This window comes from Oncorhynchus clarkii, chromosome 21, assembly GCF_045791955.1.
Source record: "Oncorhynchus clarkii lewisi isolate Uvic-CL-2024 chromosome 21, UVic_Ocla_1.0, whole genome shotgun sequence".
In the NCBI taxonomy this organism is placed as follows: domain Eukaryota; kingdom Metazoa; phylum Chordata; class Actinopteri; order Salmoniformes; family Salmonidae; genus Oncorhynchus; species Oncorhynchus clarkii.
This window is the reverse complement of record NC_092167.1, coordinates 41590245-41606364: the sequence shown is the minus strand read 5'-3', so window position 1 is coordinate 41606364 and position 16120 is coordinate 41590245. Positions and strand designations below refer to the sequence as shown.

Here is a 16120-nt window from a genome sequence, read left to right as displayed (position 1 = left end):
GGAAAGAGGGAGAGAGAGGAAAGAGAGAAGAGCAAGTGGAGAGAGAGGAAAGAGGGAGAGAGAGAGGAAAGAGGGAGAGAGAGGAAAGAGAGAAGAGCAAGTGGAGAGAGAGAGAGGAAAGAGGGAGAGAGAGGAAAGAGAGAAGAGCAAGGGGAGAGAGAGAGAGGAAAGAGAGAAGAGCAAGGGGAGAGAGAGAGGGGAAAGGGAGAAGAGCAAGGGGAGAGAGAGAGAGAGGAAAGAGAGAAGAGCGAGTGGAGAGAGACAGAGAGAGAGAGGAAAGAGAGAAGAGCAAGTGGAGAGAGAGAGAGGAAAGAGGGAGAGAGAGAGGAAAGAGGGAGAGAGGACAGAGAGAAGAGCAAGTGGAGAGAGAGAGAGAGAAGAAAGAGGGAGAGAGAGGAAAGAGAGAAGAGCAAGTGGAGAGAGAGGAAAGAGGGAGAGAGAGAGGAAAGAGGGAGAGAGAGGGAAGAGAGAAGAGCAAGTGGAGAGAGAGAGAGGAAAGAGGGAGAGAGAGGAAAGAGAGAAGAGCAAGTGGAGAGAGAGAGAGGAAAGAGGGAGAGAGAGAGGAAAGAGGGAGAGAGGACAGAGAGAAGAGTGACTGGAGAGAGAGGAAAGAAGGAGAGAGAGGAAAGAGAGAAGAGCGAGTGGAGAGAGAGTGGAGAGAGAGAGAGAGGAAAGAGGGAGAGAGGACAGAGAGAAAAGTGACTGGAGAGAGAGGAAAGAGGGAGAGAGGACAGAGAGAAGAGTGAGTGGAGAGAGAGAAAGGGAAAGAGAGAGGGTGAGAGAGAAGGGGAGAGAGAGAGGAAGAGAAAAAATAGTGAGTAGAGGGAGAGGAGAGAGAGAGAGTGAGAGAAGGAAGGGAGAAAGAAAGAAAGAAATGTGCTGCTTTCAGACTGTAGGCCGTTTCATCCTGTTGGTCAATACTGTGGGCAGAATTACAAGTCTTGTGTCAGGGCTGTGGCTGTGCTTTCAAGTTCCCAGTGGCGCAAAAGGCCTTTGATACGACCAGGAGCCTCCAGGAGCAAGATATCCAATGAAGGGAAGAAGAGAGATTGAGAGAGAGGAGTATGTGAGATAGAAGAGAGAGAGAGAAAGAGAGAGTGAGATAGGAGAGAGAGAGTGAGATAGGAGAGAGAGAGAGAGGATAGAGTGAGAGAGTGAGATAAAATATTGAGAGAGGAGAGAGTGAGATAGAAGAGAGATTAAGAGGATAGAGTGAGATAGAAGAGAGTGAGATAGAAGAGAGAGAATAGAGTGAGATAGGAGAGAGAGAGTGAGATAGGAGAGAGAGAGAGAGAGCATAGAGTGAGATAGAAAAGAGATTGAGAGAGAGGATAGAGTGAGATAAAAGAGTGAGAGAGGAGAGAGATTAAGAGGATAGAGTGAGATAGAAGAGAGAAAGAGGATAGAGTGAGATAGAAGAGAAATTGAGAGAGAGGATAGAGTGAGAAAGTGAGATAAAAGATTGAGAGAGGAGAGAGTGAGATAGAAGAGAGATTAAGAGGATAGAGTGAGATAGAAGAGAGTGAGATAGAAGAGAGAGAATAGAGTGAGATAGGAGAGAGAGAGTGAGATAGGAGAGAGAGAGAGAGAGCATAGAGTGAGATAGAAGAGAGATTGAGAGAGAGGATAGAGTGAGATAAAAGAGTGAGAGAGGAGAGAGTGAGATAGAAGAGAGATTAAGAGGATAGAGTGAGATAGAAGAGAGAAAGAGGATAGAGTGAGATAGGAGAGAGAGAATAGAGTGCGATAGAAGAGAGCGAGAGAGCGATGGAGGGAGTGAGTTAAAAGACAGAAAGGAAAAGTAGTATCCAGAGAAGAGCCTTAAAGAATGAAAGTTTATCTTGTATTGTTCTCAGGTAACACTGTGCGCGTGTGAAATGACTAGTTTTGTTCTTAGGTAACACTGTGCGCGTGTGAAATGACTTGTTTTGTTCTTAGGTAACACTGTGGGTGTGTGAATTGACTTGTATTGTTCTCAGGTAACACTGTGGGTGTGTGATGTGACTTGTATTGATATCAGGTAACACTGTGGGTGTGTGATGTGACTTGTATTGATCTGAGGTAACACTGTGGGTGTAGATGTGACTTGTATTGATCTCAGGTAACCCTGTGGGTGTGTGATGTGAGTTGTATTGTTCTCAGGTAACACTGTGGGTGTGTGATGTGACTTGTATTGTTCTCAGGTAACACTGTGGGTGTGTGATGTGTGTTTGCATGTCTTTTTTGGTGAGAGTTTTTTTGGGGGGTGGGGGGGTGGAGTGAAATCCCCCTCCAGTGTTGTTCTCACCTTTGCTCTCTTTCCCCCATATTACTACCTGTCGTCCTCTCTGCCATCTCTCCTTCTCTCAACCTGAGACCTCTCTTTCCCCCATATTACCATCTGTCTTCCATCTCTCCTTCTCTCAACTTGAGACCTCTCTTTCCCCCATATTACTACCTGTCTTCCTCTCTGTCAGCTCTCCTTCTCTCAACCTGAGACCTCTCTTTCCCCCATATTACCATCTGTCTTCCTCTCTGCCAGCTCTCTCTCCTTCTCTCAACCTGAGACCTCTCTTTCCCCCCATATTACCATCTGTCTTCCTCTCTGCCAGCTCTCCTTCTCTCAACTTGTGACCTCTCTTTCCCCCCATATTACCATCTGTGAAAGACCGGATCAATTCGGGCCTTATGTAGCAACATTTGAAATTGTTTTTTTTACATTGGATAAAAGAGGAGACTCACAGTTAGAAAATGGCATCATATGCTACAGTTGAGGAACAATGGGAAAGTAATTCTACTTCGAAAGTAGATACTTTTAACCTCAGTTTTGAGAAAATGGCCTTTGAATGTTTTGGTACACCTACTGGAGACCACTGCTTTGTCTACACCCATTCAGCATCGTTCACACCCTCTTAAACTTTAGCCCCATCCATCTCTTTAAGGTATGATCCAAGCTTTCTATCCTAACAACAGCAGTCAAGCTAACTGGCTAACGTTGGCTAGCTAGCTAGCTACTTCCAGAAACAAATGAGAGAACAGCTCATTCAGACCATTTTGCTGGCCCTAGCAGAGCTGGTTAGGCTGGTTTCATGTTATCCAGAGCGTTAGTGACTGCGACTGTGCTGCTGGCAACAATGTGCACTTTTTTTGCCAATGTTTACTGAAACCGGCCAAATTACAAATTACACAACATATTCAGAGTTTGTAAATTCATCAGTTATTCTGCGCTCTGGCACACTCAGACGAGACTGCTCTGAAATTGGAGTAGATTGCCAGAGAGATTTTACCAGCTACGTCTATCAGCAGTTGTTGCAGCGACCTCATTAACATTCTATTGAAAGGGTTACTTGTATAGTGGAATATTTTAAGACATGTAGCTAGCTAGCTACCTAAACAATTAGGCAGGTAGCAAACCAACAAGGTTTAATGTTAGCTAGCTAACATTAGGCTATAACTAGCAAAGCAAATGGCTCTGAGATACTTATAATATTACTTCACAGATCATACATGTAACATTAGCTAGCTGACCTAACAACAGCAGTGAAGCATCCAATCTAAATGGCTAAAGTTGGCTAGCTTGCTATCTACTTCCAGACACAAATTACAGAACAGCTCACTGACCATTTTACTCGCCCTACTGAAATGCATACTTCTTTCGTTAAGACATGTAGCTAGCTAGCTAAACAATGAACCATGATTCCAACTCATGACGTTACCACCCTGCATGAAACTGCAGGTAGCTAACCAACCAGGTTCAATGCTAGCTAATGGCTCTGAGATACGAATAATATTATGACACCGATCATACACGTAACGTTAGCTAGCTAGCTAACAGTACACTTTAACTTGGAAACGTGTAATATCTGAATATGTAGCTAGCTAGACTATCTTACCCATATACATGGATGGACGATTTTCCCTCTCTCACGGATGCCATTGTCATAACTCTCCTGTGACGATCTGAAGGATCAGGTTACAGTGGGTCCGCTCTACAGTGTGCTCTCTCTCGTAGAGGGGGAGAGCAGGAAGTCTGCTGTTTTATGGCGGTCGTAAAATACGCTGCCTCTGTGGAACTGTGGAACACAGAGAGACACTTGGATAATCAAAAGATTGAATAATTAAACAATATTTCTATTTTTGAGAATGTGGGAATGGTTCGTGGACACTTTTGAAGATGTAATCCGGAGACAGGTGTTTTGTCCATCTTCTTAGCTATCATACTCTTACACTGATTTCAAAACTTGGTCCTCCAGAAAGTGGAGAGCAACACTTATGCAGTTCCACTACACAATATATGTTTTTTTTTAAGCTGCGTTAGACAGTATTAACTACACATACTGACAAACTCAAATAAACAGAAGCCTACTACATGGCAGACCAACTCATCTCTCGGCATGTCCAGCCCTCTCATTATGTCAGCCAATCATGGCTAGCGGGAAGGTTACTGGATTTTTTTGTGGCTAAACCAACTAGGCTTGTAATTTAACCATTTTATTTGTATTTACAGATGGCATGCACATTTTGTTATTAAGGCACATGAAAGCTGACATGTTCCAGAAGGCATTTTGATTCAAAAAATATATATGTTCAAATGTCTCTCCTGTGAAGCAACATATACAGTGGGGCACAAAAGTATTTAGTCAGCCACCAATTGTGCAAGTTCTCCCACTTAAAAAGATGAGAGAGGCCTGTAATTTTCATCATAGGTACACTTCAACTATGACAGACAAAATGAGAAAAAAAATCCAGAAAATCACATTGTAGGATTTTTAATGAATTTATTTGCAAATTATGGTGGAAAATAAGTATTTTTGCCCCACTGTACCTAGTTTCCTGAAATGAGTCTTCCCCTGTGCCATCTCTCCTTCTCTCAACATATGACCTTACTATTGCCCTCTTTCACACCCTCCTCTCCCTCCTATCCCTCTCTCTTCCCTCTCTCTCCCCTCTCCCTCTCTCTTCAGACATGTGTGCAATTAAATCTATGCCAGTGTTGCTGATATACCATCATGACAGCCAAATTAAAAATGGATTTCTTCGACTGATTCCCACACTAGCAGAAGGCCCCTCTCATCCCTCTCTTATTCCCGCTCTCTCTCTCCACTGCTCTTTTGAGACTCACCTTGGTAGGATGATAGGATCCCTCAAACTCTCCTCCCGCTCCGCCCCTCTTTTCAGACACATTTTACTCAGGCACCTCAGCGGGTGGCCTTCCCAATTTGTATCTCCACAATGAGAAATTAGTTGAGAGTCGGATGATTGCCTGTGCGTGCGTAAGTGAGTGACTGTGTGTGTGTGCGTGCAAGCATGCATGCGTGTATGTGTGTGCGTGTGTGTTTGGGCCTATGCATTTGAGCTGGCTTGTAAGTAACAGAGAAACATCCATTAGCGATTAGAATGCAGTCTTTTTTGCTGCTCTCTGGTCTCTGAACACAGAACATGAAGTAGCTGTTGAATACTGACAAAACATCACACCTGTATGTAAACTACAACACGTAGAGGCAATACAATTATTATTCCTCTTCAAAAGGATCCTCGCCGGTTTTCCTGAAGAAAATAACATTGACACTTACAACAACCCACCCAAACACACACAAGGAAATGTTATGACATTTTGGCTAACATCCTCTCTCTCTCTCTCTCTCTCTCTCCCTCTCTATCAATTCAACTCAAGTGGATTTATTGGCATGGGAAACATATGTTTACATTGCCAAAGTAAGGATAAACAAAAGTGAAATAAACAATAAAAAGGGAACAGTAAATATTACACTCACACAAAATCCAAAAGAATAAAGACATTTCAAATGTAATATTATGTCTATATACAGTGATGTGCAAATAGTTCAAGTACAAAAGGGAACATTTTGTTTGTTTGTTCTTTACTGGCTTCCCTTTTCTTGTGGCAACTGGTCACAAATATTGCTGCTGTGATGGCACACTGTGGTATTTCACCCAATAGATATGGGAGTTTATCAAAATTAGAATATAAAAAATATATATTTTGGGGTCTGTCTGAGATACAGTATGTCTCTCTAATATGGTCATACATTTGGCAGGAGGTTAGGAAGTGCAGCTCAGTATCTACCTCATTTTGTAGGCAGTGTTCCTTAATTTTGTGTCAGTCACAGTGGTGAGCTATTCTGCCGCTGTGTACTCTCTGTTTAGAGCCAAATGGTATTCCAGTTTGTTAATTTTTTTTGTTAATTCTTTCCGATGTGTCAAGTAATTATCTTATTGTTTTCTCGTGATATGGTTGGGTCGAATTGTTTTGTTGTCCCTGGGACCAGTTTGCTTAGGGGACTCTTCTCCAGGTTCATCTCTCTGTAGGTGATGGCTTTGTTATGGAAGGTTTGGGAATATCTTCCTTTTACGCGGTTGCAGATTTTAACGTCTCTTTTCTGGATTTTGATAATTAGTGGGTATCGGCCTAAATTTGCTCTGCATGCATTACTTGGTGTTTACGTTGTACGCAGAGGAATTTTTTGCAGAATTCTGCATGCAGAGTCTCAATTTGGTGTTTGTCCCATTTTGTGAATTCTTGGTTGGTGAGCGAACCCCAGACCTCACAACCATAAAGGGCAATGAGTTCTATAACTGATTCAAGTATGTTGAGACAGATCCTAATTCTATGTCAAATTTTATGTTCCTTTTGATGGCATAGAATGCTTTTCTTGCCTTGTCTCTCAGATCATTCACAGCTTTGTGGAAGTTACCTGTGGCGCTGATGTTTAGGCCGAGGCATGTATAGTTTTCTGTGTGCTCTAGGGCAACAGTGTCTAGACGGAATTTGTATTTGTGTTCCTGGAAACTGGACCTTTTTTGGAACACCATTATTTTTTGTCTTACTGAGATTTACTGTCAGGGCCCAGGTCTGACAGAATCTGTGCAGAAGATCTAGGTGCTGCTGTAGGTCCTCCTTGGTTGGGGACAGAAGCACCAGATCATCAGCAAACAGTAGATGTTTGACTTCAGATTCCAGTAGGGTGAGTCCGGGCACTGCAGACTGTTCTAGTGCCATCACCAATTCTCTCTCTCACACACACACAATCACACACACAAACACCCCCCCTCACACACACACACACCCCTCCACCCACCTATCACGAGGTCCCCAGTGCCTAGGAGTGTCAGTGAAAGTGATTATGTCTGCGGCAGGCTGGCTGCTTGCTGGACTGCAGCAGCGGCTGCTTTGGTTGTCCGAGTTTCTCAATGACAAAACAAATCAATCCAGTCACCCTGAAGAAGAGGAATGGCCCAGCGATAGTGCCAGCCGTCAGAACAGTGAAAACCCTAAGCCGATACACGTCATCGATTCAGACAGACATTCTGGCAAAAGTTATTGGCTAAAGTCGGTAAATAACTTCAGGAAAGTGATAAAAGGGTTATCTTAGTATAGAACCTTAGAAATGGTGTTCAGACGGACACAGAGGCCGTCTTACCACTAAACTCGCTGAAGTTCATTGAAAGTTTGATTATTGCTGTTGTACTTTACAGTACTGTAATGTCTACAAACCTCACACTGACTTGTAAAAGAAGTGATTCCTGAAATGTGTCTCTTTATAAAGCCAGACACTCTCTTACAGGCTGTGTTATAATAGAGCCAGACAGGAATTGTCTCATAGCCCTCTTGGCTGAAAGAAGGCTTTCATCACTGTCTTTGTCCCCTGACTCACTCGGTCTGGCATCTCAGACATCACAATACCAGCATTGTGAGGGATCGTCCTCATCCTTGTCTCCTTATTTGTCTTGTCCTTCCCTCACTCTATATCTAACACCTTGAGTTAAGTCTGCTGTGGCTGGTTCGTTGACTGCCAAAACAGTGTTAGCATAGCTTATTAGCCTCGCTAATCCATCCTAATGACGAGATTGTGAAGTCCACAGGGCAGAAGTTGTATCCCCAACCTCTGGAGTTTAGCTGCCAGAGTTCAGACCTGGGTTCAATTAGTAGTTGTTTTCCATTAAATACTTTGGCTGGGCTTGCCTGAGCTATGTCTGGTGCAATAAAATCAATGAATTGGTCCCGGAAGTGCAAACACCTGCCTATGTAGCACTCAGGGTAGGCTCAATCAAACGCTCACTGAGTTAGCCAAGCCTGCTGTAACTATGAAAAAGAGAAACAAATAAGTCCGTTTCACAGTAAGTAGAGCTATGGAGGAGAGGGAAAGGAGATATTTGCTGCTTGTATTAAATGTTGAAATGGGAGAAGTGAGTTGAGGAACTCTCCAGTTGTCATGTTTAAGTATTTCTAAGACGTTGGGGGATAGTGAAGACATCAGTGAAATAACACATATGGAGTCATGTAGTAACCAAAAAAGTGTTACAATTGTTTTATGTTTTTATTTACCATTTAACAAGGTGAGTCAGTTAAGAACAAATTCTTATTTACAATTTTTTATTTTATCTATTTTTATTTCACCTTTATTTAACCAGGCAGGCTAGTTGAGAACAAGTTCTCATTTACAACTGCTACCTGGTCAAGGTAAAGCAAAGCAGTGTGACAAAACAACAACACAGAGTTACACAAAAATAAACGTACAGTCAATAACACAATATAACATTTTAAAAATTAAAAAATCTATGTACAATGTGTGCAAATGTAGAAGAGTAGGCACCAAACGGGCCATAGAGGTGAAAAATAATTATAATTTAGCATTAATACTGGAGTGATAGATGTGCAGATGATTATTTGCAAGTAGAGATACTGGGGTGCAAAAGAGAAAGAGGGTGAGTAATAATATGGAGATGAGGTAGTTGGGTGGGCTATTTACAGATTGACTGTGTACAGGTACAGTGATCGGTAAGCTGCTCTGACAGCTGATGCTTAAAGTTATAGAGGGAGAGACTCCAGCTTCAGAGATTTTTGCAATTTGTTCCAGTCATTGGCAGCAGAGAACTGGAAGGAAAGGCGGCCAAAGGAAGAGTTGGCTTTGGGGTTGACCAGTGAAATATACCTGCTGGAGCACGTGCTACGGGTGGGTGTTGCTATGGTGACCAGTGAGCTGAGATAAGGTGGGGCTTTACCTAGCAAAGACTTATAGATGACCTATAGCCAGTGGGTTTGGCGATGGATATGTAGTGAGGGCCAGCCAACGAGAGCGTACAGGTCGCAGTGGTGGGTAGTATATGGGGCTTTGGTGACAAAACGGATGGCACTGTGACAGACTATATCCAGATTGCTGAGTAGTGTGTTGGAGGCTATTTTGTAAATGACATCGCCGAAGTCAAGGATCGTTAGGTAGTATAGTCAGTTTTACGAGGGTATGTTTGGTGGCATGAGTGAAGGAGGCCTTGTTTCGAAATAGGAAGCCGATTCTACATTTAATTTTGAATTGGAGATGCTTAATGTGAGTCTGGAAGGAGAGTTTACAGTCTAACCAGACTCCTAGGTATGTCCTACAATGACAAAAGGCCTCCTGTAGGTAGGGATGGGGGCTGGGATTATTTTTTTTCTATAAAAATATAGGACAAAACACACATCACGACAAGAGAGAGACACCACAACACTACATAAAGAGAGACCTAAGACAACAACATAGCATGGTAGCAACATGACATGACAACAACATATTAGCAACACGCAGCAGCACAACATGGTAGCAGCACAAAACATGGTACAAACACTATTGGGCACAGACAAAGGTCAAGAAGGTTTGGCCAAAAAAACATTACGTGAAACAGCCACAAATGTCAGTAAGCGTGTCCATGATTGAGTCTTTGAATGAAGAGATGGAGATAAAATGGTCCAGTGTGAGTGTTTGTTGGAGCTCGTTCCAGTCGCTAGCTGCAGTGAACTGAAAAGAGGAGTACTCAGGGATGTGTGTGCTTTGAGGACCTTTAACAGAATGTCAAAATATATTTTAGATTTTTCAAAGTAGCCACCCTTTGCCTAGATGACATCTTTGCACACTCTTGGCATTCTCTCAACCAGCTTCACCTGGAATGCATTTCCAACACTCTTGAAGGAGTTCCCACATATGCTGAGCACTTGTTGGCTGCTTTTCCTTCACTCTTATTTATTTGACCTTTATTTAACTAGGCAAGTCAGTTAAGAACAAATTCTTATTTTCAATGACAGCCTAGGAACAGTGGGTTAACTGTCCGTTCAGGGGTAGAACAACAGATTTGTACCTTGTCAACTCGGGGATTTGAACTTGCAACCTTTCGGTTACTAGTCCAACGCTCTAACCACTAGGCTACCCTGCCGGACTCTGCGGTCCAACTCATCCCAAACCATCTCATTTGGGTTGTAGTCAGTTGATTGTGGAGGCCAGGTCATCTGTTGCAGCACTCCATCACTTTCCTTCTTGGTCAAATAGCCCTTACACAGCTTGGAGGTGTGTTGGGTCATTGACCTGTTGAAAAACAGATGATAGTCCCACTAAGGGCAAACCAGATGGGATGGCATATCGCTGCAGAATGCTGTGGTAGCCATGCTGGTTAACTGTTGCTTGAATTCTGAATGCATCACTGACAGTGTCACCAGCAAAGCTCCCCCACACCATCACACCTCCCCCTCCATGATTCACAGTGGGAACCACACATGCTGAGATGATCTGTTCACCTACTCTGTGTCTCATCACAGAGTCTGATCCATCCAGGACAGATTTCCACCAGTCTAATGTCCGATGCTCATGTTTCTTGACTCAAGCAAATCTCTTCTTGTTATTGGTGTCCTTTAGTAGTGGTTTCTTTGCAGAATGTTGACCATGAAGGCCTGATTGATTCAGTCTCCTCTGAACAGTTGATGTTGAGATGTGTCTGTTGCTAGAAGTCTGTGAAGCATTTATTTGGGCTGCAATTTCTGAGGCTGGTTACTCTAATGTACTTATCCTTTGCAACAGAGGTACCTCTGGGTCTTGTCCTGGAAATTCATACTGAGAGAGACTTTGTTATTTCTTCAAACAATCATCTTTATTTAATATCAATTAATTATTGCAATAATGAGACTAGTCAACCCCACAGTCTTGACTGTTGGCCCGAGTAGCCTAACCTTTATACAAATCCAGAGTTCTTTATAAGGCTGATATAAGAATGTTTAGTTATGGTTGGTTCCACCCCTCCCATGCAGATTGGGGCAACATAAGCCACTCTGGGTTCATCCTGTTTTTATCTGCACGGGGGTGTTGTCTTACCCCCACCCTGGCTTAGTTTCCCAGATGCAAGGATTATTTTGAGACGATGAGGGATTGTTCTACTCCTAAGATATCTCTAGTAAAATCTTGTCTATGTAATGCAGTCTTTAACTCATTTGTCAGCTCAAGCCATCTCTAATAACCATATGCCCAGATTAGCTGCAGGGAACTAGAGAGGTGACCGTAAAAACAGCATTAGTAGGTCAGAAATGTCTTACTATTAGTTCAATATTAATTGTTAACCATTCATATCAAATAAATCAGTAAAGTACGGAATTTTTCTCTCATAGTCTTCCTTTCCTGTGGTTTTCCTCATGAGAGACAGTTTCATCATAGCGCTTGATTGTTTTTGCGACTGTACTTGAAGAAACTTTCAAAGTTCTTGAAATTTTCCGTATAGACTGGCCTTCCGTTCTTAAGGTAATGATGGACTATCGTTTCTCTTTGCTTATTTAAGCTGCTCTTGCCATAATATGGACTTGAGTCTTTTACCAAACAGGGCTAATCTTCTGTATACCACCCCTACCTTGTCGCAACACAGCTGATTGGCTCAAACGCATTTCAAAGGAAAGAGATTCCACAAACTTTTAACAAGGCACACTTGTGGGGGTCATAGAGTAAAACGGAGAACACCATCGTGTTTGTGAGAATCTGCCATTTCCACAATGGGGCGGTTTGTAAGTCAAACCTTTCGGACGCTACAGATGTTTTGGTGAGAAGACTGATTTCCGGGATGTCTCCTGGTCTGACAAACACCGCTCTAGCTCTGGCAACTTTCACCGCAGATGCGGAAGTGTGACACTGGTGGGTTTTGCTGGCAAATTCTTTTGTAACTTAAATGTACACACCGGTGCATCAATAGACTTTAGGGGGTTTTAAAATCATTTCAGTGAACCCTGAGATTTCAGCTGGTCCATTTTTGTTGCTGACTTTGCAGTATCTCTGCACTGCCTTGATAGGACAGAAGAAATTGAAGCCTGTGCTTGGACTGGGAATATTTCTAACACGACTCTAAAAGCACTACTTTCAGGGGACAGTGTTTGGGCTTGTGTGTGTGTGTGTCTAGGAGCCTGCGTGTGGTCAATGTGGTTTGCGTGTGTGTGTGTGTGTGTGTGTGTGTGTGTGTGTGTGTGTGTGTGTGTGTGTGTGTGTGTGTGTGTGTGTGTGTGTGTGTGTGTGTGTGTGTGCGTTAAGAGCTGTGGTAAGACTGGGTGTGCGCTCTGGGACAAGAGCCCACTCTCTTGCTGTCTCTTCGCCCTGTGTCGAAGAGGTGTTTTCATATAGCGGTTTCACAGTGTGCCACCTTTCCAGCATCTATCCGATGACAGCAATCATCATGGTCTATGTACCTATCAGAAAAAGCTGCAGGAAGAAAATACACCCGAAGACAGCTTAACACACTATCCAGAGTTTTAACACCTAATACTTTACGTTATGAATGGATACACCCAGGACAATGTAGACACTTTTTATAATCAAGTCTGTCAGGAATTTGCATTAGTCTGTAGGCGTCTAGTTTATCCTTTGTTTTATTCCCTTCATCCTGCAACTTGAGATCTCCCAGAGTGCCATTGTGAATAATTGAGTTTGCTAAACTATGTGTCATATTCACACAAACAAACGCCACACTTCTTTTAATGTCTACGGTTAGTCCTTTGAAAATTCTAGGCATATAGACCTTGAGATGCTAAATTCAACGTGAAGGGAGTGAAGTGCATTTTGAATTGTAAAGCAGTGTAAACTATCATGGACACATTTTCTTTCCAAGAAAAGCTAGACAGCATCAGTATTCAAAGACTAGTGTGTTATATATTTATTCACATTCAAAGTCCCTGATGCATTGTTGGGCGTAGTCTATGTCAAACCTATCAATATAAAACTAAGCAGTAGGCCTTTGTATGCATAACGTCTCTTTCCCACATTCATGTGGGGTCTATGATTGCTAGCACAGCATACAGAAGGTAAGCATCAGCTGACAATACTAAATCCAAATTGTTTCTATTGCCTTCCCCGTTTCCCTGTAGGTGGTGTACAAGAATAACGACTTCAAGCTAGAACTCTCCCGGCTAGCCATCGAGCGGGACCCTAAAATCAGCCTGAACGGAGATCTTGTTTTCCGCTGTGAGGACGTGGCCGCCCTGGACCCCGTCACCTTTGAGTCCCCAGAGTCCTTCATCGCCCTGCCCAAGTGGAACACCAAGAAAACAGGCTCCATCTCCTTCGACTTCCGCACCACAGAACCCAGCGGCCTGCTCCTGTTTAGCCACGGGCGCACCCAGGGTCCTAAAGAGCAGAAACCAGGTCGTGACATGAAGTCAGACTACTTCGCCATGGAGCTGTTGGATGGGTTTCTCTACCTGCTAATGGACATGGGATCTGGGAGTATCAAGCTGAAGACCAGTAATAAGAAGGTGAACGACGGGGAGTGGTGCCATGTGGACTTCCAGAGGGAAGGGAGGAAAGGTGAGGATATGAACATCTATAAAGCAATACATCAGTACTTTTCTACGTTTATGACATATTCATGTACAAGCTAGGAAGCCATTGTAACAACAATACACATTTCCAGGTACTCTTATGTGGGGAAGATGTACACATAAAGATAGACTATGTACTGTATACCAGTGGAAGATTCTGAGGGGAGGACAGCTCATAATAATGGCTGAAACGGAGCAAATGAAATGCCATCAAACACATGTAGACCATATGTTTGATGAATTTGATACCATTCCACTTATTCCGCTCCAGCCCGTCCTCCCCAATTAAGGTGCCACCAACCTCCTGTGATGTATACTCATTCTCTGTCATCCACCTGTTCTATTTCTTATCTTCTTGTCCTTCAGTCCTGTCTAAAAGCTGTTCCACTCCACACACCTTTCCACCCCTTCTGCCTGCCTCTCTCTGTCCTGTCTTAAAGCTGTTCTACACACCTCTCAGCCCTCTCTGCCTGCCTCTCTCTCTGTCCTGTCTTAAAGCTGTTCTACACACCTTTCAGCCCTCTCTGTCTGCCTCTCTCTGTCTTGTCTTAAAGCTGTTCTACACACCTCTCAGCCCTCTCGGCCTGCCTCTCTCTCTGTCCTGTCTTAAAGCTGTTCTACACACCTCTCAGCCCTCTCGGGCTGCCTCTCTCTCTGTCCTGTCTTAAAGCTGTTCTACACACCTCTCAGCCCTCTCGGCCTGCCTCTGTCTCGTGCTGTCATAGCCATGTCTTATCTCCTAGTACTGTCCCCTGAGGGATGTGCATGATGCACGTAGGCACTTGTGTTTTTGTGTGTCTGTGTGTTTGTGCATGTGTGTGTGTACGTGTCTGCGTTCTTGCGTGTGTGTGAGAGAGAGTGTGTGGAAAGCCTCCTCATACATCCTAACTAATCCCCATATTGGGATGCTCCTATAGGGAGTCTCTCTGATCACACTCCTGTCCTTCCTGTTGGAGCGTTTTCATTGACGATTTAGAGTGAGTGGTAAATCACAGCCAAGAGGAGCCCATGTCTCATCCACTCTCAACCGTGCTGTATACTCCTGGGTCATTTCCCCTCCAGCCAATCGATTACAGCCTCAAGACAAACACACAAGAACATGCAAAAGCACTCAACACATACACTCAAACACGGTCACACACACACACAAAGTCCCATGCAATAAATAACACTTACAGGCAAAAACACAAGATACCAACACGTAAACACACTAACACACATTACCTTGCCTGATGCTTCAATTGCACTCACACACACACACAAACACACACACTTGACATCATGTATACACCCCCTTATCTCTCCTCTCTCCTCCTCCACCTCCTCCTCCTCCACTCCCAGGCTCCATCTCAGTGAACAGCCGCAGTATCCCCTTCAACTCCAACGAGGGCAGTGAGATCCTAGACCTGGACAGCGACATGTTCCTGGGGGGTCTCCCCGAGACCCGCTCTGACCTGGTGCTGCCCCCCGAGGTCTGGACCGCCCTGCTCAATTACGGCTATGTGGGCTGCGTCCGCGACCTCTTCATCGACGGCAAGAGCCGCGACGTGCGCCGCCTGGCCGAGATCCAGAGCTCCCCGGGCGTCAGCAGCTTCTGCACCCGCGAGCTTCAGAAGAGGTGTAGCAGCACCCCCTGTGGGAACGGAGGCCTGTGTAAAGAGGGATGGAACCGCTACATCTGCGACTGCACCGGCACCGGCTACCTGGGCAGCAACTGTGAAATCGGTGAGGAGTGGCTGGGAAATGGGGAGGAGTGGCTGGGAAACGGGGAGGAGTGGCTGGGAAACGGGGAGGAGTGGCTGGGAAACGGGGAGGAGTGGCTGGGAAACGGGGAGGAACAGGGCAGTGGGGAACAGGTGGTGATGAAACAGGATGGGGACATTTGGTGGCAGCGGTGGGATCCGTGGGGAGACGATGTCAGAAGTGGGATCCGTCGGGATTAAGTTCCATTGGGTTTCATGCTTACAAGCGAGCTAACCCGAGTCATAATAGGCTTAGATGATGAGGCTATATTGACTTACCCTGGTGCCTCTCTAAAGCATCCACCAGCTGCAGTGTGCTAAAAGGAGCTATGCACTTGGGGATGGGTGGCATTTGGTCCTGCGTTGGCTTGGCAGGGACGGGGAGCTAGCTGACTGAACTGGTGGGAGGCTGATGGAGGCTTGTGGAGCTCGGTAGAGCGACGATGCTTACTGTCACCATCTGGGCTTGTCACATACATCCAGGTGGTGTGAGGCTGCTCTCTCTGTCTGCCTGTGCGGGGGTGACACAACGTGCTAGCGGCTACGTATGTCTGATCCATTCTAATTAGCTGTAGGCTGCCGACTGTGTCGTAGCACTAAAGGAAAGCATGTAACATCTCCTTCGAGACCCAGTGGTGCGACGTAAAAACACATTGAAGTACTATCTTTACTTTACTAATTATAGTTTTGAAAAGTTTGACTTTTTCTTCACTACATTCCTAAAGAAAATAATCTACTTTTTACTCCAGACATTTTCCCTGACACCCAAAAGTTCTCGTTACATTTCTAA

The 16120-nt window shown here is 44.3% G+C and overlaps 1 protein-coding gene across 1 annotated transcript in view; it reads left to right on the top strand.

Annotated features, from left to right (window-relative positions):
- LOC139379056 (neurexin-2-like) overlaps positions 1–16120 on the top strand; it is a 929896-nt gene that overhangs the window by 385154 nt on the left and 528622 nt on the right. Inside the window, exons 8-9 of the mRNA XM_071121799.1 lie at positions 13136–13574; positions 14930–15313. Coding sequence (XP_070977900.1) covers positions 13136–13574; positions 14930–15313 — 823 coding nt within the window. The remainder of the gene's footprint in view (positions 1–13135; positions 13575–14929; positions 15314–16120) is intronic.